Source organism: Homalodisca vitripennis, chromosome 7, assembly GCF_021130785.1.
Source record: "Homalodisca vitripennis isolate AUS2020 chromosome 7, UT_GWSS_2.1, whole genome shotgun sequence".
Taxonomy (NCBI): Eukaryota; Metazoa; Arthropoda; class Insecta; order Hemiptera; family Cicadellidae; genus Homalodisca; species Homalodisca vitripennis.
The window spans coordinates 7,195,235-7,215,611 of record NC_060213.1 but is presented as its reverse complement, the minus strand read 5'-3'; the positions used below and the strand labels follow the sequence as shown (position 1 = coordinate 7,215,611).

Below are 20,377 nucleotides of genomic sequence, written 5' to 3'. Positions count from 1 at the left end.
TACTTAAGAAAACGCGAATTCCAAGATAACTCAATATACAGACTGATCAGCCTTGCGTTAACTGAATGATGAGCCTGAATGAAGTTCTTTACCAGCCATTTGGAACTACGAATAGTTTACAATCATGATTGATTTTAAAGTAAAAGTCTCAACTGATGAACTGATAACTTCTTTTATCTAAAACACCTTACAATCTCTAGATAATATATATGTTTTTATAATTGGGCCTTTATTTAAGAATTAATATAAAACAGAAATATAAAACTGTAGAAATATGTGTGCAGGACATTTGAAATACGAACTGCCAATCAAACGTAATTGGAACAGTAATTAAATTGAATGACAAATCTGTCACGGATTAAATCTAATTGGTCTCGTTTAACTGAACACTAATTTGTTTGGTGTAATATTAAATGACATTTAACGCACTATGGGAATGACTAGCAGTTACCCGCGGCTTCATACGCAATTCCATGTTGAATAATAGAAACATCATATACATGTCTTTACAATGATTTAATGAACACTTCAAAAAATAATATATTCCAGTATTCTGAACAACTGCAGAATGGCACATACTCATCTGCGTCAAATTTATCCTAGGTTAGCGATGAATTCTACTACTACGGGGGGTTGAAATTGATGAATTCTTTAGTTTGGTGAGAGCATAAGGAAAATGTATTTAAATTTTCATCGTCATAGGATGTTTAAAACAAAAAACTTAGTTTTATAGGTGCTCCTATGCTTTAATCCCTTTAAATGGTTGATACTAATAAACGCACTTTTTCATATTTAGGCAATAAGGAACGTGTGTGTAAAGTTTCATCTATTTTGAAATCGGAAATTTGAAAAACGAAACAAATTCCTTCTAGGCTTTCAACTCTTTTTCAGCTCAATCTGCATGAAACAATTGTTTTTCTCTGAAGGCATAAGGCAAGAGTGTATATAATTCTTTGAGTGGCTCAACCCCATTTTCTTGGATTAACTTATTTGTCTGCTGAGAACATAAGATGTGTTTATCAAATTTCATCTTTCTATGATATCGAGAGGATGAAAAACAAAACATATACCCTATGAATTTTTGATCTTTATTCATTTGAATTAGATTTTTCATTTAAAAAATAGGAATACGTGTAAGAAATTTCAACATTCTGGGATATAGCTAACTTCTAACTCATGAAATAGCCAACCTTTACCTGAACTTTATTCGTGTCGCTGGTAATGAAAACCCCTGGGCATTGGATTTTATAAATTATGCATATCACGCTATAACGATCAATACGTGTACTACGTTTATAGCAACGAGCGTGTAATACAGTGTCATTGGTCAGAGCAGCATGAAATATTCGTTATTAATAGGAATAATAATACTTTCTATCACCTTGCATTAGAGTTTTAAAACAGAAATAGAAATAGAAATGTTTTAGCGAAGTAGTCATATATTATTATGATGTAGGCTGATGTTTCTAAAATAAATAACTTTACTTTGGAAATGTGAGAATATTTAAGACGCCAACACTAAAATTATAAAGTGTCATTTACTCTATTTATAAATTTTTTCATTAGACAAAGAATATAAATAAGTATAAATTCATCTTCAAATTGTACACTTTAGTAAAAAAGAGTGAAAATGATTAAATGTATTATTATATATTTTATATAATAAGTTTTAGTTCAAACTCAGTTTATAGCACGCATAATCAAACAACTCGACTTTATCAGTTATTAAGCATATTACACATTTGATCGTTACTTATTAAAAAAAGTTTCTTTATCAGAACATTTTCCCGGAATGCTCTTAAATTTTAGACTTTTATCAGGAAGAGAGATCAGACAACGTGTGTTATTAAAATACCAAAAAAAATACTAAAATAATCTTTTCTAAATGAAAAACTTACACACACTGTTGGTACATATTTTTTCCTCACTTTTAAATTTATTAGGAATATTTAAATTTCCTCGTCGAAATAACACTCTTTCAATCCTCTACATAAAGTTGTTTTAGTGAATTAAATTAATATTCTATCTTAAAAAAATATAATCATGAATTTGAGAACACTGAGCATAAAGCAATCCTATATCTACTGGATATGAACTATATTATAGTGGAATAAATTATGTACGGCAGAAATACAATATCATTACATAAGAAAGTTTTAAACACAATCAGTACTCATCTGAACTATAGATTCAAAATAACCTCGTGTACATTATGAGCTATATGACCTCCCGCTCATAATGTATTAGTCTCGAAAAATTATATTTCTTTAACTTTAAAAGAACTATTATAGTAATTAACGATTACTAGGATGTTAAAACAATTGGCTAACATTTTGTTTTTAAATTTGAATTAAGTTTCAAATTTTACTAAGGTTATAAGACATTTTAGTACTTTTTATTGATCGAAAGAGAAATGAAATGTCTTAGTCTGAAACTAAAAACCCTTTTCTGGGCAAGAGTAACTGGATTCACCATTTAATTTACGAATTGATCTAATACAATTTATCATAGAAAGACAGTACTAAATCTGAAGAAAATTTTTTTATTTTACTTGTCCAATTAAACAAAAAACAGCTTAAAAAAACTCCCGTTCAAAATAGTTTTTTATAATCTCAGATGATTAATACACATTTCACCTCTAAGGACCAGAAAATTAACTGTAACAAAATTTAATAAAAGCTTTTCTTTACACAAGTAATGTTTCTCAGTTATACCCTTTTTGTTGGTATCTTCTTTAAACTTTGAACCAACACTGTTATACTAAGAATTACTTATAAATGTAAATGAAAGCACCACAAACAGTGCCAAACAGGAAAACGAAAGCTCCCTTTTGAACGTTTCTTTCTGGCTCCCACACAGGTTCGTGAAACAATAAACCTCCCAGACACCTTTTCAGTTTCAGCTGACATTTCCTTGTGTAATAAAATCAACAAAGGCGCTATTATTCAAGTATGGTATATTATCTTAGCGCTTCTGATGTTCCAGTTGTCCCGTGAAGGTGAGTGGTTATTACTGGATCGTCAGGTATGTGAAAAATACTTAAATATGCCAACAAATAAACATCTGAGCCGAGTTTAAAGTTCTAATAATATTATAAATGCGTAAGTTACTTTGTTTGTTTGTATTTCTTTAACGCGTTAGCTATCTAATCGATTGTGCTGACATTTTGCATGGGCATTTTTAGGGTCCCTGTTTAACGTTTAGCTCTAGAATTATTTCGTAAATCACTCCGGGCTACGCTGGACTGGTCTCTAAAGTAGCTAAAAATCGCATCTTGTTATCTAAAGCTTCGAAAAATTTACTGATATACTCTGTTAAATGTAGTCAACTGCTCGGTGTAAAGATTGTTTTAAGACAAAATAACCATTGTTTAATTAATTTTATCACTAGTTTAAATTAGTTTACATTACAGTGAGAAAACACAGTTTATAATAAGGATATTTCTTATTTCATTATTTTCTGCAAGCTGTTGAACACAGAGTAAGAAAATATCAAGGTAAGAAAACTAAAAATTAAAGTATACTTTTACAAAATATTAAGTATTAGATATAAAATACAAAGTTACTGTCGAAATTTTACTATACATTTAAAGACTGTTATAAAACCCATGTTAAGCTGTCTTTTTATAGGAGTAGGCTCCTCAGATCTGTATGTGTATATGTATTTTATTAATTTGGCATCGAGGCAAAAATCAACTATGAAACCAATACTAAGACCAGAGTAAATTGTAATGGCTATAAATATACATCTTCTGACGGATTTTTTTATCGTTACAACAAGACATACTCAAAATAGGCGTCGGAAATATTCTTCAGTCGAACCAGCAGTGCTCATACCCGTGCGAAGCCTACGAAATCGAAAGTAACTGCTAACAGTGCAGATATAAAAGACAAAGCTAATATATAGCGTTTGGTATAAACTTACAGACTATTATAAAACCCATCTAGTTGTCTGTTAACAGCATATTTCCTTGATCGTAAACATGGTAAAATTAACTATGGGGAAACATTCTAAGACCGTATTAAATTAAAATGACCACAAATAAACATTTTTTGAAAGATTGTATTGGTCGCAGCAACAAGGTAAACTCAACATTGGCGTCTAAAATATTATTAACTTATACAAGAAGTCTTCTTACACGTACGAAGTTTACAACATTGCGTGCGAAGCCGCGAGTAACTGCCAAAACTATAAATAATGTTACAAGGTTCAGATTTACCAATAATTTTTAAATAAGATTCGAATTATGGGGATAAAATAGCATCTGGAGTGAGTCATTTTAGTGTAGTATTAATATATAGCCCAAGACCTGATTGGTAATTGAATTGTATAATTATATCATCAGAATTTTCTTGAAATCGGTATTTAAATTTTCCCTAAGAAAGAAAACAACCATCGTCGAACTACATTTGTAGGAATACGAATGATATTTTTTTCTTAGCTTCTGTAGCTTATCCACAAAAATAAACCAAAAGACAAGTAAATAAGTCAAACATGTTAAATCAGGTTCAGGTAAACATAAAAAGAAGCAACTTTTAATGTAATTAATTTTACTTTCTTATTGTCTGAAAATGGTATAATTACTACCATTGTGTGTGTTTACACATTTATCCTGATATTTGCTCGTTGACATCATAGATGACCATTAGATCAATGTAAATATGTTTGGTATATAATGTATTTAAAATCCATAAAAAATTCTAGTCAATAGGTCAGTTTGTTTTAGCAATATCATGTGGACAAACAGACTGAAATTAAATTTTTCTAGCTCCTCAAGTGGTAGACTTCACTAACGCTCAACCAAAATTCGGAAAACTGCTGTAACTAACATATTTTAATCTTAAAAATATTTTGAAATCCTAGTTGTGGTCATCTACTTTAGCTGATTTCGCCTTCCAATCTTTACAATAAAATCATACGATATGAAAAAAATGGATTACGTTGTTGTTGTGATTCTCCGCCTAGAGTTCACGGAATGACTACGTTTGCTAACGTGACTTTGCACTTAAGTGAGCACCTGGAGGATAAGCTTGTTAAATGAAATTCCATTACTGACGATATTAATAAGCTTTAAGAGAACAGACTAATTTTGTTATCAAAGTAAATTGGGCTTTTCACTCGTAAGCGGCATAAAATGGATTATAATTTAACTGATTTTACCTTACCTAAAATGTTTCTTATTATTTAAGCAGAATGCACAGTTTTTTTGAACCCTATTGTTCTTTCCATTTCTGTAGCAGAAATTTATCTCGATTTTTCAGATACAATGTTACATTGTGACGTCAGTGTTGGTAAATACAAATCCTACAACTAAACGTGAATAATTGCTAATGGTGCAGTGTAGCGGGTACGGCGGTTATCGCAAGATAACCAGATCAAGCAACGTCGAGCGTGGCCGCTGCTTGGACAGGTGACCGCTGAGCGATCCTGTCCTTGCAAGCGGCCCGCCTGCCCGGGCATTGGTGGTGGTTCGGAAGTTACCATTAAGCTGTTGGTCCCCAGGTTAAGTGTTAGAGAGGGCTTCTTAGCCCTAACTTCGCCTGGTCAAATAAGGCATTCTTTACTTTTTTTTTGTTTTTTTTTTTTAATTTTGTCACTTTCTTACAATAGAATAATGTACAATGATAATTCCCAAAATAATTACCTAGTTTTATACTACCGTTAGCAAAAAGTTTCTTAGAAAAATGAGTATTGAAACAGTCTTAATAATATTCTTAAACTTGAATTTGAAATTGTATTACGTAATACAGCGACTGTCATTAGCTGTATTCCTGCAACATTACGCAAATCCACAAGTCTGGAAGCTTGTGCACTTACAATAAGCAATCGTTAGATTTGTGGCCGAACAGAAATATATGTCCAAGCATCCGTGTTGTCAGTTATGGCAGTTAACAGAACACGCTATCACAGTGCACCATCTATCCTGCAAGACATCCGGGAGCACGTTTCCTGCAACAGCTGTAACTGCAGAAATCGTGATTCGGACACAATAAATACGAGAAGATCATTTCTGCATCAGCGTTTATAATTCTATATAGTTTATTGTGGACTGGTTTCCAAGATATCTACAATATTAATGAATAAACTGTCGATTCACCGATTGCAGTAAGTAAACTCTTATTTTGGTAGATCAATTTTCAGCGATTTACTATCCATTCCTAACTATTAAATTTTAAAAATATATACTAAAGAAGCAATTTCTAATAAAAACGTATTAAACGTATTTATGTTTTAAGGAAATTGTATTGATATAACTCCCATGTTTTTTACTAAGCAATAACAATATGGCGTGTTTTAAGAATATGAATTGACTTTTATAAATAAAACATGACACACTCTGAAGCCAGAATACAAAATTACACAAATTTGTAATTTTAACTTTTTTAGGAATATAGTTTTTCATGTTTTCAAAAACACTTTTTTGAAAAAGTTAATTTAATAAGCCCGAAGTTTAATGAAAGCGTTTCGCAAGCAACACTGCATTTTATACCTTAAAAAATGTAATATTATTTAAAATAATACTTATATACTTACATTGTATTAATTATAATACAGTAAATTAAGGTTGAAAAAATAAACTCTACCAGAGTTCACAACAGTTTACGTGTATGATGTTATGATCGAGTCGTTGGAATTAATAAAATATGCATGTGAAATACACTGCAGTCAGCAATTTGTGATCGTTTATGCCAATAATGTATAAATGAATGTAGGTTTATTGGAGGAAAGGCATTCAATATTCATAGGTGCACACTTTGTCATTGCATGCACATTCATTTTATTCAAACAACAGTCTCTTCTATCTTCTAAACATTCTTAAATAATTATTCTCAATGGTCAGTAATTTTAACTTAGCATGTTTCACTTCCATATTGGAATATTGAAAAACCATGTTATGATAATAATTTAATTCAACGTTTTATTTGGACCATATATTATTTTGCCTGCATATAGTATGAAAAATATTAAAATAGAAACATGTTTAACTGTTCTGTGTTAATTTTATAACATAATGTCGAGTATTATAACTTCACATATAGCTCTGAAAAGTAACCTTGAAATTTCCTTGAATAAATGTACCTTAGTTTTATTATAAAACTAGCATCAACCTGCGAATGTTCACACAATTTTCTATTGAATAATAAGGAATACGTCTATCCTTTTTAAATAGCCAAATAAACAATCTTGAAAATCAGATATGTTTACTGATAGGTATTTGAATTTCCTGATCTGTTCTGGACTTTAAGTTATTTCCAGTTGCCCTGATCAAGAAAATACAGACATATGTAGATGTGTTACAATAACGCACACAGTACATAACTACAATAAACAACTCACGTAAGTCAACGATAAGTTATTCTACGAGTTATATATGCTGTTGTGCAGTACATTTTAATATTCTATACTTTCCTTTAGGTTCTGAAAAGGAAAATAATCGTAAAAGGCAGCATAAATCGTTCGATAGCTGTGTTTACAAGGTGGCGTTCATTTAAACACACAATAATCTCTAACTAAGGTTGCGTTGCTCACGAACTCTTTAGGAAATCACCAGAATTCTGTGAATGTATAATTTTCCTGATTAAATTCGTTTGCTACAGCCAAGGGGCGGAAATTCCAACAATATCTTGACCCCTCGCGTTTTTACTTTGGTTTATTCCAAACTTTGTACTACAACTTACTACTTATTACGTAAGGAGTAATAAATACCTTCAAACGATAAGGAGTAGCATTTTATGCAATAGTTTAGTCTTATACATCTACAGTTGAATATAAGCTTCAACAAAACTTTATATATTGCAACATTTTGAAATTTCTACAACTACAGGTCTGAAAACTACTGGATTCTTGGAATAATGCGGCCTTATAGATTTTTAATCTTTACTAATCTCAGTTATATAAACAGTTTCATCAGTAAAATAGTACTATAAGGTCTTGACCTTAGAGGTTAATTCATTTTTACAGCCTCAGACTCTACAATAGACATCTTCTTCGGTCTTTGATTAGTCTCTACGAAAATATTTCATACAGGTTAAATTGTTTCTATATGTCTTCATCCTCAAACATTGCTCCATCTTAAAAAGGTTTTCCAAACCCTTTTTTCTGATGGTGTACTACTCCTGGAATTCTGCGAAAGCATGTTGAGTTGGTCCGTGATTTAATTTTGTCCGTTGGATTATCAATAGTTTTCTTTTAATAAAACATACCTATCAAACTCACATAACGGATTAGATCTTCACGAGAACCTATTTATTTTATTTTCAAATACCACACAAGGGTACAATGATTGTTGTAAAAAAGGCCTCTCTCTTGTTCTTTTACTGTGCGATATTAATAATGCAGTGAATACGTACGAAGATTTATTCATAGTCAAATAAAATACATAAATAAATAAGTAATATATAAATGTATATTATATATATATATATATATATATATATATATATATATATATATATATATAAATTTTAAATTTGCTTAGGAACTGTTCTCTCCTTGCATAAAAATCTTCTTAGTCGGTGGCATAATATGAAGAATCGTTGTTTCACTGAACGATGGCAAATGTCCGGAAAAATATTGTTTCCTTCACAGTCCTTCCATCGTCAAAAATAACCTTCAAACAAAGAAATATGAAGAAACTAGCAGGTTCCTTGGTTTTGCATGCGATTTCCTATTAGATAACTGGTATATCATAGGCATATCCTTTTTGAATGGCGTAATAATCGTAATGCCTTTGATAAAAAATATATACCTCCTCACAAACAATTCATTTTTTATAATCCTACTTCCGAATTTTACAATCTATTTCCAGTCTAAGATATTCTTGATGCCGTAGTAACGTTAGAATTGTAGCCCTAATTAAGGAAATATGTGCTTCCAGTCTCGTTTTTTTACGTTGCTGATAGAATGTTGAGAGCATAATACACATTTGTTTTATCTTTGAGGACAGTGGGATGCATTCTTCTAAGGGTTGAAACACTCTTTCAGCCCCTACGAGTGGTTGATCTTCATGAAAAAATCCTTTGTTGAGAGTACGCGTAGTTGAATTTCATCTTTATACGGCCAATAATAAATTTATAAAACAATAATAAATTTCCACCCTATGGGTGGTCAATCTTCACTAAAATATGTTACTTTTTATTTTAATAGGTTAACGTATACCAAATTTAAACTTCCTGAAACATTGAGTGAGTGAGTGTTAAGACTTGTATGTACAGAGATATTGGTTCCAATTCGGTGTTAAACTTTGAACATTATAAAGATCTGCTTTGTCGTTGAACGTTTCAAAACATATTATATATTCGAAGTTTATAATAATACATCTACGTAATGTAAAACATTAAGCGACAATTTATCCATGGAAAGTTACCATCTAAATCCTCTAACCGGTGTCTTTCTTTTGAACTGCGGGTATAGGCGGGACAATACCGATAAGACAAACAAGAGAGCGCGGTCTAGGGACCAAACTCTATGGGGGTTCATTGTGTACCTGATATCAGATCAAAGGAAACTGGAACTTGTAGCCTTCTGACCACTCTAATCTAAATGAAAACCAAATAAACTTTCTTTGTTCTCAATCTTCTATGTTCATTAAAAAAATAAAATAGGTAATAATAATATAAATTATTTAGGGATTGTAAAAAGTGCATTTTTTATTCTTCGATGACTGCCTGCGAAGGAAAATCCTCACAAGTGTATTGGTTTAACGGTCGCAGAAGGCTCAGCCTACAACGTATTATATCCATCTAAACATAATTGTGTCTATCACCAGATACAATTATTTTTATCATCGATTATGAATAAACAGGGATATCTAGAGTAATCTGACACTAGTATATCCTACCATCAGAACTATTTTCTACAGCCCACGTGCTTGTTCTTTTTTTCAACAACAATTTGCTAAACAGGCTCATACCAGCTACACCATGCTAGAAAAATCAAACGAATTAATAATGAGCATTCAGAAAAATAATAATTAAGAGCTATTTACACTGATAAAAAAGTTATAATTTCTGAGTGGCACTGTAATAGTAAATTGACTACCCAAGCCTAAAAGTATACTAGAACAGCATTATGGTTTGTAAGTTATAGAATCTGCACAATTTAGCAATTTTGGGATATGATTATCAATATGGCAAAAATAAATATATATATTCTTGACATGACATCGGTTGAGTCTGAAGTATATTTTTATTCAATGACTTAATTATGAACCCCACTCCGTCAATTAAACTCCAAAATCAGCTATAAATCTTTGTTTTAAACTCACTCAACTTGATCTATATCGTAATGAATTTCTTGATAGCGCTTTGTAGAAATGTATAAACCATAAAAATCTCTTCCACAAAATTTCAATCTCGAACTTTATTTAAAAATTCTTTACGGCGCAACTACGACTTATTCATGCAACACCTATACTCGACAAATTCTCTCTCTCTCTCTCTCACACACACACACACATCTCCCCCCTCTCTCCTCCTCCCCTCACCCCTTCCCACTCTGTCTGTCTGTCTCTCTCTCTCTCTCTCTCTCTCTCTCTCTTTGCTTTTAATTCTTCCCATTTTTACTGTAGCAAAGAATGCGTAAACCCGTTTAGGAGTATTTTAAACATATTTCTGTCATAGTGCAATTTTTCATAATGGTCTGCTGTCTTGGAAACAGAATGATTTTCTTCTTTAGATTATAGTTAAAAAAACGTAATTGAGTGATTAATATACATGAATTCCGGACCTATGATGGTCATAGAAGAACATGTTCTCCTCTGTTGTCTTCCGTCTCGAAGCTCGGCACTAGTATTGTACATTCTCGCTACACCATAAAATATGGAAAATTACTCACGACTACTCATTTTGAAAAGCTAATTTATCAGTTTACCGTATTTATAAGTTATTGGTGATAAAAAAAAAAAAACTGATTAATGTGAACCATGTTTATTTTTACGTTCAATTTCTTTGTCAAGATGTTCTTTGGTAAAAAATTTAAGGTTGTGTCTTCTATAAAATGCAAATGACTGTCGATTGATTTTTATATCACATGTAACCTATCACGCAAAAGCAAAGAAATCACTCTTTCTCTTTTCCCTCGTTAAGGTTATCACTCTTTTATTTACCGTTGCCCAACCTATTACCAAATTTATATTTGTGCCGCATGTCTAAATCCCTGTTTATAGCGTAATATGAAAACTATGGAACCTAGTATATTGTTGCGGAAACGTGCATTAAAGTTTCAATAACAGCTTGAACTTTTGATTAACAAATTTTCATGTTTCCAACAATGCAGATTTAAATTCAACTCCAGAATTCCTATCCACTAGCATATGGGAGATATGATGGATCATATAATATACAAATAATAAATAAATGTATGAAATTTATTTATTATACGTATCAAACTACTAGTGATATAAAGTTACACAGTTTAGAATATTCTCAAACACCTACCTCAAGTTGTGAGTAAAATAGCATATTCAAGCTGTACAACATTCTACATAAGTTGTTAACGTTTTATACGTTGTTTATTTTAAATTAAATCTGGGAGCTTTAAAGTTGTTGTATGGGTTTACAACAACAATGATGGCTTATGTTATGGAAATACCTTCCCATTGAGAGAGAAAAAATGCAATATAAATTCAATATAAATGTTAAGAACCTAACCACACAATTAATTATATAAAGAAAACACCAAAACATTAAACAATTATAAAGATAAACATGTATTACATAATGTATAATTCGAACTAGAAAATTTATTATACAACTAATGCAATACATATATATATAATAACAAGTTTCACGAACTAATTATACACTCGTGTATATATGTCTTAAAATAACATGATGGGATTAAAACATTTTTTTAAAGCCATATTTTGTCCTTATGATATTTTTATAAACCTTACTATACGTCCATAGTGTACTCTGTCTTCCTGCAGATAAGAATTGTCTTGCTATTGATCCATATAATCATTATGTCGTTAAACATAAATTTGTCTATAACATCAATCCAAAACCTTGTTTAATAGTCTTATATCTTAAACATATCCTTATTGAGCTTCATAAACATCAAGATCAGTTCTTCTGCTCTGTGTTCCTGCAGATGAGAATGGTCTGGTTGATGCTTCTATTCCTATGGACTCTCTTCACCTCCTCTCAGCCGTCACAGCCTTGTTCCTTCAACTCGATGTGTTCCTGTCGCTACATCAACTCCTCCGGCACCATCAGGGACGTCAGTTGTGTTGGAGTGCCATTCTACAAACTACCAGGTCAGTTTTATATTTCTGAATAAACCTACATATCTATCACAGTATAAAAACAATGTATAACACAATTGTATATTTAATATAGTATTTGAGCATCGAAGCGTTTTATATTTCTCAATAAACCTACATGTCTATCACAGAATAAATCACGTTTAACACAATTGTATATTTAAAACAATATTTGAAAATCGAAGCACTTTAAATTAAATATTTTACTCTTACCAGAGAATTATTTTACTTTGGTGGCTTTATCCAATCCATTACTAGGCTCATGTTATGTTTGATATAATTGGTAAACATAATAATACTTTAAGTTAATGATGTGTTTGAGTGTGAACGGAGCTTACAAAATAAAAATGATAATAAATCGAATTTTATTACTCGTACTAAAATTAAAGGACCAAAAATGAAGATATAACTTTGATATGACAAAATAAAAGTTACTCAAAGCTAGTACCAAACAAATTTTAAAATCGGCTTAAAAATGTTAATATACTGAAAAGTAATGATGTGATACACAAATATTCAATTTGAAGATAGTTCGGGTTCTTGTAAAACATGTTTAAAAGGAAATATTTTCTTAGAATATGGTATTAGGAATTTAAATGATGCCATTGATTTACGTTGACAAGGCAGATTAAATACATGAAATTATTATTCAAACTTTCATAGAGTGTTTAAACTCCTAATAAACACATATAATAATAATACAGTGTCCCTTTCGATATTCAGTTATAGAATATCGAAATATTTTTTATATTATATTCTAAATAATAAAAATAATTAATTCCTTAATTTTAAGTCAAGTAGGTATTGATTTTGTTTACTTTTTTATTAAATTTTTACGGTTAGTGCCTAATGTTGTGTGTTTTCTCCTTTAACTATGAATACAAACGATGCGATGTAACAACGTAACTCTTGGTAAATCCATTTAGTAGATATTTTATTTTGTAGTCGAACCGTAAGAGTATAGAGACGTCATTCCGAAACTAAATAATGAAAGTAATGTTTTCTAGCAGTTCTGAGGCAAGACGTAGAAAACACGTCTCAGGAATGGCTTTTATGTGTATTTATATATATATATATATAAAACAAAAAATTCCAAAGTGATTTCCTGATCAGAGACGTGTACAATCCATAAAAAATTTAGTGGTGCCAGTCAAAAGCAGCTCTTTTTGCTTAAAAACAGTTGTATCCAAATTGGTATAGTTTTTTCGGGGAAAACAGTCTTTACACATACTACACAAAAAAGGAATATTAAAAAGCTCTAATTGTATAATGTCCTCCTTTTTGATATCGGTTAAAAATATCAAAATCGATGAAAAGAACCCACCTCTTAAATAAAACCAATATTTTATAACTAGAAAATTTTAAATCCAATCTCCTATTTAAAAAAAACGAATAGGTCTTTCCGTTTACTTTACTATGACATTCTGTTTTCATTAAAAATGTCCAGTTGGAATGTTGGAAGTACAAAAAAGTTGTTTTTGACATGTATATCTATATGTTTTATCACTCGCTAACACAAACATCATTCAGTGATTTAGTAGAAAGTTTATAATATAACCAGAATTAATATAGCCAAAGAAAGCTATTTTACTCATAAAAAGATGTTGAATATCTAACAATTGCGGTTGGAAGGAATATATCCGCTAAGCACTGTGCTTGCAGTTATATCCACTTACGATTATATTCTTTACGGATGGTTTACGGATTTACCCGCAAAATCAAACCATACCTATAACTATTGATTAAGTAATGATTTTGGACCGATTCAAAATGTACCATTCCTCTAAAATATAACAACATTCTTTTTTACCAAATTGCTATACATATATTTATTTTATTTTACTTTTAATAAAAAAAAAAACTCTTGTATTAAACTTTATTCAGCTGATAATTATTTTAAAATCTAAAATATTTAAATCATTCAAATTGTTGATTCACACCTGAAGATGGCATCTTTGATGTTGAAAGGCCTAGAGTATAAAAATAAAATTGTTGGATAATTATGATATTTTTTCATAAATTAATAGAAAATGATGTATTCTAATAAGAAGAGCTCCTCCTTCAATAACTATTGATTTTTATGCAACACTTTTTAAAAGCAGTTTGATGAATCACAAGCCATTACAAAATTAAACACAAATTCTTGATACACGAATAGAATGATTATTTTGAAGGGAAATTTGTTTTGTGTGTTGGTAACACTGCATACATCAGCATATTCTTTTTGCCACTAAATCGTCAAAAATGTATTAAATGAAATCGTACAATAACATTAGTTTTATATTAAAATGCACATGGAAAAAGTTATTCTAGAAAAGATTTTGTTTCAAAGGAAACAAGTTGGTCATATTTTGTCCATTCTAGGTTGAAGCTTGTTTTAAACAGTTTATTATTACACACTAATATTTCCAAAAAATATATATATAGAAAAACGTTATTCAATAACAGATTTATTTGTCCGAGCCCAAAAAACTTAATATATTTTGCGAATTTTTGGCCATCCTCTAAGGTTTAAACGGTAAAAGTTTTATTATAGGAAGACAAACGTAATATTGTAGTATTATTTTATCCACAAATGAATATTTGTTTTCATATAAATGAAATTTGAAACTGTACAAAGAGTAAAACCAGGACACAAGTGTTAACCACTGAAACACAGTCAAACATAGCTGTTGGTTATGAGATGTATACAAAGACTTGGGTTCTAAAAGATATGTTTCTGTCATTTAAACGTGTGGCATCCATGTAAAGGTTAATTAACGTCATAAATGTTGAAAGTTAAAATTATTAAAGAGAGCGTTTTACCTCTGGTGCGTATGTCAAGTGGGTGTCCCTTGAAGCTAAAGAACAATGTTGCACTGTAGCGTATATTTTAAGCCAGCGTAACTAAGTAAAAAGATGTCATTTTTGCAATTTCATACGTATATGTATGAGTGAATTCCTGCAAGCACAATTAGCTTTTGCTTTAACAATACACATCCATGGGTGAAATATGAATCGATCAAGCTTCATTATTTGGATTAGGTTGACTCACTCATTAGATATTTTAATGAGTGAGTTAACTGACCATCCCTACGAAGAGAGTAGTATTTTACAGTGTTGTTGTTTATTGCAGGAAAATTAAGATAATTGATTATGAAAAGACAGGCCCTGCCAATGACTTGATTTCAGTGAACAACAAAACTAGATTTATTCTTGTAGTTACACACAATTCACATTTACTTGTTACGTCTAAGTTGTTGCAAGTATTTTCATTAATAAAATAAACATTTGTATGTACAAAGTGGTACTGTTAATCGTAATCTATCAAATAATTTTACTTTTTTCACTTCGATTAGCAACAATTAATCTTAATGATTTGTACAGATCTGCCTCACATCGACATCTCTCACCTAGACGTGGTGGGAGCAGGCCTGGAGACCGTAGACGACTCTTTGGCTGGGCAGATAGAGACTCTTCGGCTAATCACCAATAGCATCATCACTATCTCTGACAAAACCTTTACGTGAGTCCATCGATATGTGTATTTAGTGTAAAATACAATCTTACTTAACATTTAAAATAAAGGGTATTTCTCAAAGAATATAGATTGTCTAAAAAGTTTGAGAAACACAAACATGATTTAGAAAACATACATGAAGCACAATTGGTTGTTTTTTGAAGCAACGTAAGGAATATTTACTTTAGAGCAGTGCTTAATTTCTAAAATTTTAGGTGTGGGAACTCTTAAAGCGGGAAGCTCAGACCGGTGGGTATGGAATACACCCCAGGAAGGAGGGGGGCCCTCACCCAGGAAAACTTTTGAAAATTATAACTGTAAACCTTTGTTTTTAGGCCACCCAGACATAATAATACATTCATTTTTATAAAAATACCAAGTGATATTTTAATGCTGTTTATTTTCTTTAAGGTGCTTGATTAGGATGTAAGAAAATAAAAACACCTTGTTGCCTACTTTAAATTTCCCAGAAATATTTGGTTTGATTTCATTGACCATTTTGTTTGAATCAATGAAGCTCGCCAATATTAATTTTTTTAATGAATGGTAAAATAAAAACAAATTGAGCCTTATTCACAGTTTTATTTATACACATTACAGTAGGTAATAATAATACATATTAATATGTAAATGGATGTTTGTTAATATAACAGCTTTTTTACAAGTTTGCATATTTTACAAAACAATTGCATACCTTATGGGTACAAAACAATATTAATACATTCAAAATAAACCAACTTCTTGGAAAGAAAAAGGAAGCGTTTAATTACACACAACAATAAATGACACACAGAGTGGAGTAACACGGTTTCATTTTTTTAAAATTTAGTGTAGTTTTAAAAAGTTAAGGTTGATTATTTTAATTTGCTTATTAGTTATTATAACCAAATATGTACGGATTTGTAGTTATAATATTGTAAGGCAATGCCAAGACTGTTGGTAAACTTAGTTTTAGTTGTTTGTTAATATTTTAAAGTGAAAACTACAAAAGAAACAAAAACAACAATACACAAAACTAACTGTAAGTACAAAAAAGAACTCAGAAACTTGAGTTCAGAACACAACTATAAGTTAGGCATAGGCTAGTTATTTTAATGAAAACTTAATGTTCTGAAATTCTAAAAGATATTTAAAAAAAACAGATTTAGGAAGAAAGTTCCCCACAATGCAATGCTGTCTTCATGGTAAGTTTTTCTGCCCTCGTTGTTTTTGACTTTGGTGTCAAGTGCAGAATGGTGTCCCTTCGCCAGCCAGGTTTTGACGTGTCGCTCGGGATTGTATCTAGCCACAGGAGGTCCTAGGAGCCTGATCCGCAATAAAATCGCAAACAGTGCTAATGTAGAGTGAAGATCTAAGAGGAGACATAATTAGATTCATTGCAGAAAAACCCACGTTCACATTCAGCACTAGACACTGCAATACTATTTATGATGGAAATCAGTTTCTTAAACGACGGCGGTTGCTCTAGAATAGTAGGTTTCTCTCCACTTAACATAGGCTTCAGTCCCTGCTTGAAGTGTCTGAAGTCTCTAATTATATCCTGAGAGCTGCTAATCTTAAATCTATCGCAGATTCGCTGGATCTCACATTCTCCGTAGGTGATGGATAAGTCTTTTGGCCAATACATGGGGTGGATCACTTTTGATGTCATTCATGATTTTGGTGTAGTGTTCAGCCCGCATTTGAAGATGATGATAGCAACCTTGAAGTCAAGTTGTTAGCGAGGCTCCGATAGAACTGTTTTTCTGGAATACTGGGTATCTTGGATCTTACACAAAGTTTAACATCTTGAAACATCAAATCGTAAATAGCAATTTTAGCTTCCACTGAACGTCTACCCATGTTTTCAACTCGGTTTTCAAACACTTTGATTAACAGTGTTACATCACACTGTGGGCTTGGATAAGGTTTGAGGCTTGATTTTTGAAGCTGTAAGGACAAATCCGATAACTCTTTCTAGAGCATCGAACATCAATGCCAGGTTGTGTACAAAATTTGTAGAAGATAATGTACTACAAAGCCCTATGTAAGTTGAACGTTGCTTCGAGTCCCTTTGTTTGTCTTCAGATGCTTCAAATGAAATGATTGTACAAAGCTTTAAAATCTGTCCAAACTGCTTTCACCGCCATTAAGCTGGAGGCTACCCAACGAGTATCCAAAAACACGGCCGATTTTCAACATTTGCTCCTCTAGTCCTTTAGCAACTTCTGCCAACTCCCTGATGTTTTTCGGTGAACAAACTAAACATGTTTCTAATTTTATCCATGAATATCTTAAAATGATTGATTCCAGCTACTTCTTCTATGGAATCGTGCACGGCAAGCTCTAAACGATGGTTCAAACAATGCCAAATGAACAAGTTGGGGAACGTTTCAGTAAGCTGTATAGCAAGGCCAGATTTTCTTGCCTAGTAGCACTGAAGCACCATCACAAGTTAGAGGCAATCATATGGTCTTTCATGAATTCAAAGCTTAGACCTAATGCTTGTAACTGATTTAAAAGTTCTTGTAATATATACCAGCTGATGTTGTGCTATTTAGCTCAAAAAGTGTTAAGAACACTGTCATTAAGGGTTTTGCATTCCTTTAGAACAGTTCTGATATAAACCACCAAAGCATTTTTGTTTGAAACTGAAGTGGCTTCATCCAAAAGCAGGGAAAATTTAGAGTCTGATAAAATTAGGCCATTTATCAAGTCTGATTTCATTTCATCAGAAATATGATGAATTATATTGGAGCAAGCAACATTTGAATGTAGGATTCGCCCCATATCTAAGCCATTCATTATTTGAAGATCAATTTCAGTTTCAAAACTCAAAAAAAATGGCCTATTTAGTTTAGCTTGCTTATAAGCCGTGCGGAAAATGCGCTCAGTTACAATCTGCTGCTCTTTTATGCATAGAAGCAACAGCTTTTTTCATTGTATCTTTCTTAGCTTCAATGAGTATTTTTTCAGCTAAAGAATGAGCTCGAGACCCACGGTGTAAAAATATCTTTTTCCTAAGAGAGGATTGCTGGTCTTTTTTATTGTTTCCATAAGCGGGTAACAGTTCCTAAAACCCACTCTTCGCTAATCTTTAGGCCCTTCGTTTTCTCTGCACCTAGTGTACTCACACTACGGCAAACGTTGCAACCTAGTTCTCTGTTCACAATTAACCATTGCTTTTTAGCTTTAAATTCAACAATTTGTTCTTCAGGACCAACAAACTGGCTGTTCACACCCTATTACAAAATCATTATTTTTCATTACTAACCTTAGCTTCGTCTGCATCAGATCCCAAACCCACCAACCTGGATACTATTTTGACCCGACGAGGAAGTCGAAGGGGAATGGTAATCGCCAATTATCCTCATTGATCCCGATTGCGTCTTCTTTTTTATCTTGATCAACAATTGAAGTTGTAGTCAATGCTTCCGAACTGCAGTTCTCATTATTCGCATAACCTTTTTGTTTCTTAGGGTTAGGTTTAAAGAAATCAACAATTTTTCTGGTAGTCATATAGTCAATTAGGAAACTATTTAGCTGCACCAGCACTAATAAGCATAAACACGAACACAATCAACGACCTGCACCTCAAAAACGAACTTAAGCGTGATGGGATGCGATGCAACTTGTAACTTAAACGCGAAAACACACCAAGGTCAAGTCAACTAGTCAACACACTTGTGATCACTGGGGCGGTGGCGCGGTGAAGGAATGGAGGGGGAAAGGAAGGGGGTGGGGTGGGTATTGCTTTGTTATTGAGAGGCGCAGCCGCGCATGCGCGACTAGGATGACTCGCCCGTCACCTTCCTCCTGCCTGATTCCGTGCAAGACTCATCACAGCACAGCTCACAACTGCTTGTACGGGCGCTTACTATCTGCTTACGAGTCACTCGCAAACAAAGCATAGCATAATATTGATCCTACCTACAATTTTTTTTTTAACTAAAACTTGTACTCGTAGTTTTAAAAGCGTTCCCTTGCGTTCCGGCACTCTTGGGAGGTAAGGGAACGCCGTTCCCTTGCGTTCCCACTGAAATTAACCACTGCTTTAGAGTCATTTTTGTAGTAATAGCTATATTGTACTATGTAATAAAATATTTCTTTACATTTTCTGACGTTCCAGAAGCATGGCCAATTCCCTACGATCACTTGATCTCAGCCAAAACAGATTAGAAGAGGTTCCTGCCCAAGCAATATGCTACCTCAAGTCGCTGAACTGGCTCAACTTACACGGGTAAGTTAAAAGATAATGCATAGTTTGCAGTCAGGGAATACATACTGTAAGTGTAGTTTAGCTCACTTTTTTAGTTGCAGCCGAGTGATTTTGGGCATGACTGCTCTTATCGCGGTTAATTTATGATGCAGTGAGTTATTGAAAGTATTCAACTGTGATATAAAACTGTGCGTAGGTAGTTATACAGGGTGTCCAGAAACCATTCGAACAAACTTTGCCACATTGTTCAGCAGGCCAAAACTAACAAATAATGCAATATAACAGGTGCCCTATTTCGCTTCGTTTAGCGTCTGTCTGTCTGTATGTGTTTTTTTGGGAAAAAAACTACTACTCAAAAACCACTTAAGATACAGAATTCAAACTTAACAGTTATGTTAACCTAGTGTTGGTCATT

The 20,377-nt window shown here is 32.2% G+C and overlaps 1 protein-coding gene across 1 annotated transcript in view; it reads left to right on the top strand.

Annotated features, from left to right (window-relative positions):
- The window catches only part of LOC124366917 (chaoptin-like), a 40,884-nt gene that overhangs the window by 13,342 nt on the left and 7,165 nt on the right, over nucleotides 1-20,377 (top strand). Inside the window, exons 2-4 of the mRNA XM_046823519.1 lie at nucleotides 12,094-12,259; nucleotides 15,632-15,770; nucleotides 19,873-19,983. Coding sequence (XP_046679475.1) covers nucleotides 12,094-12,259; nucleotides 15,632-15,770; nucleotides 19,873-19,983 — 416 coding nt within the window. The remainder of the gene's footprint in view (nucleotides 1-12,093; nucleotides 12,260-15,631; nucleotides 15,771-19,872; nucleotides 19,984-20,377) is intronic.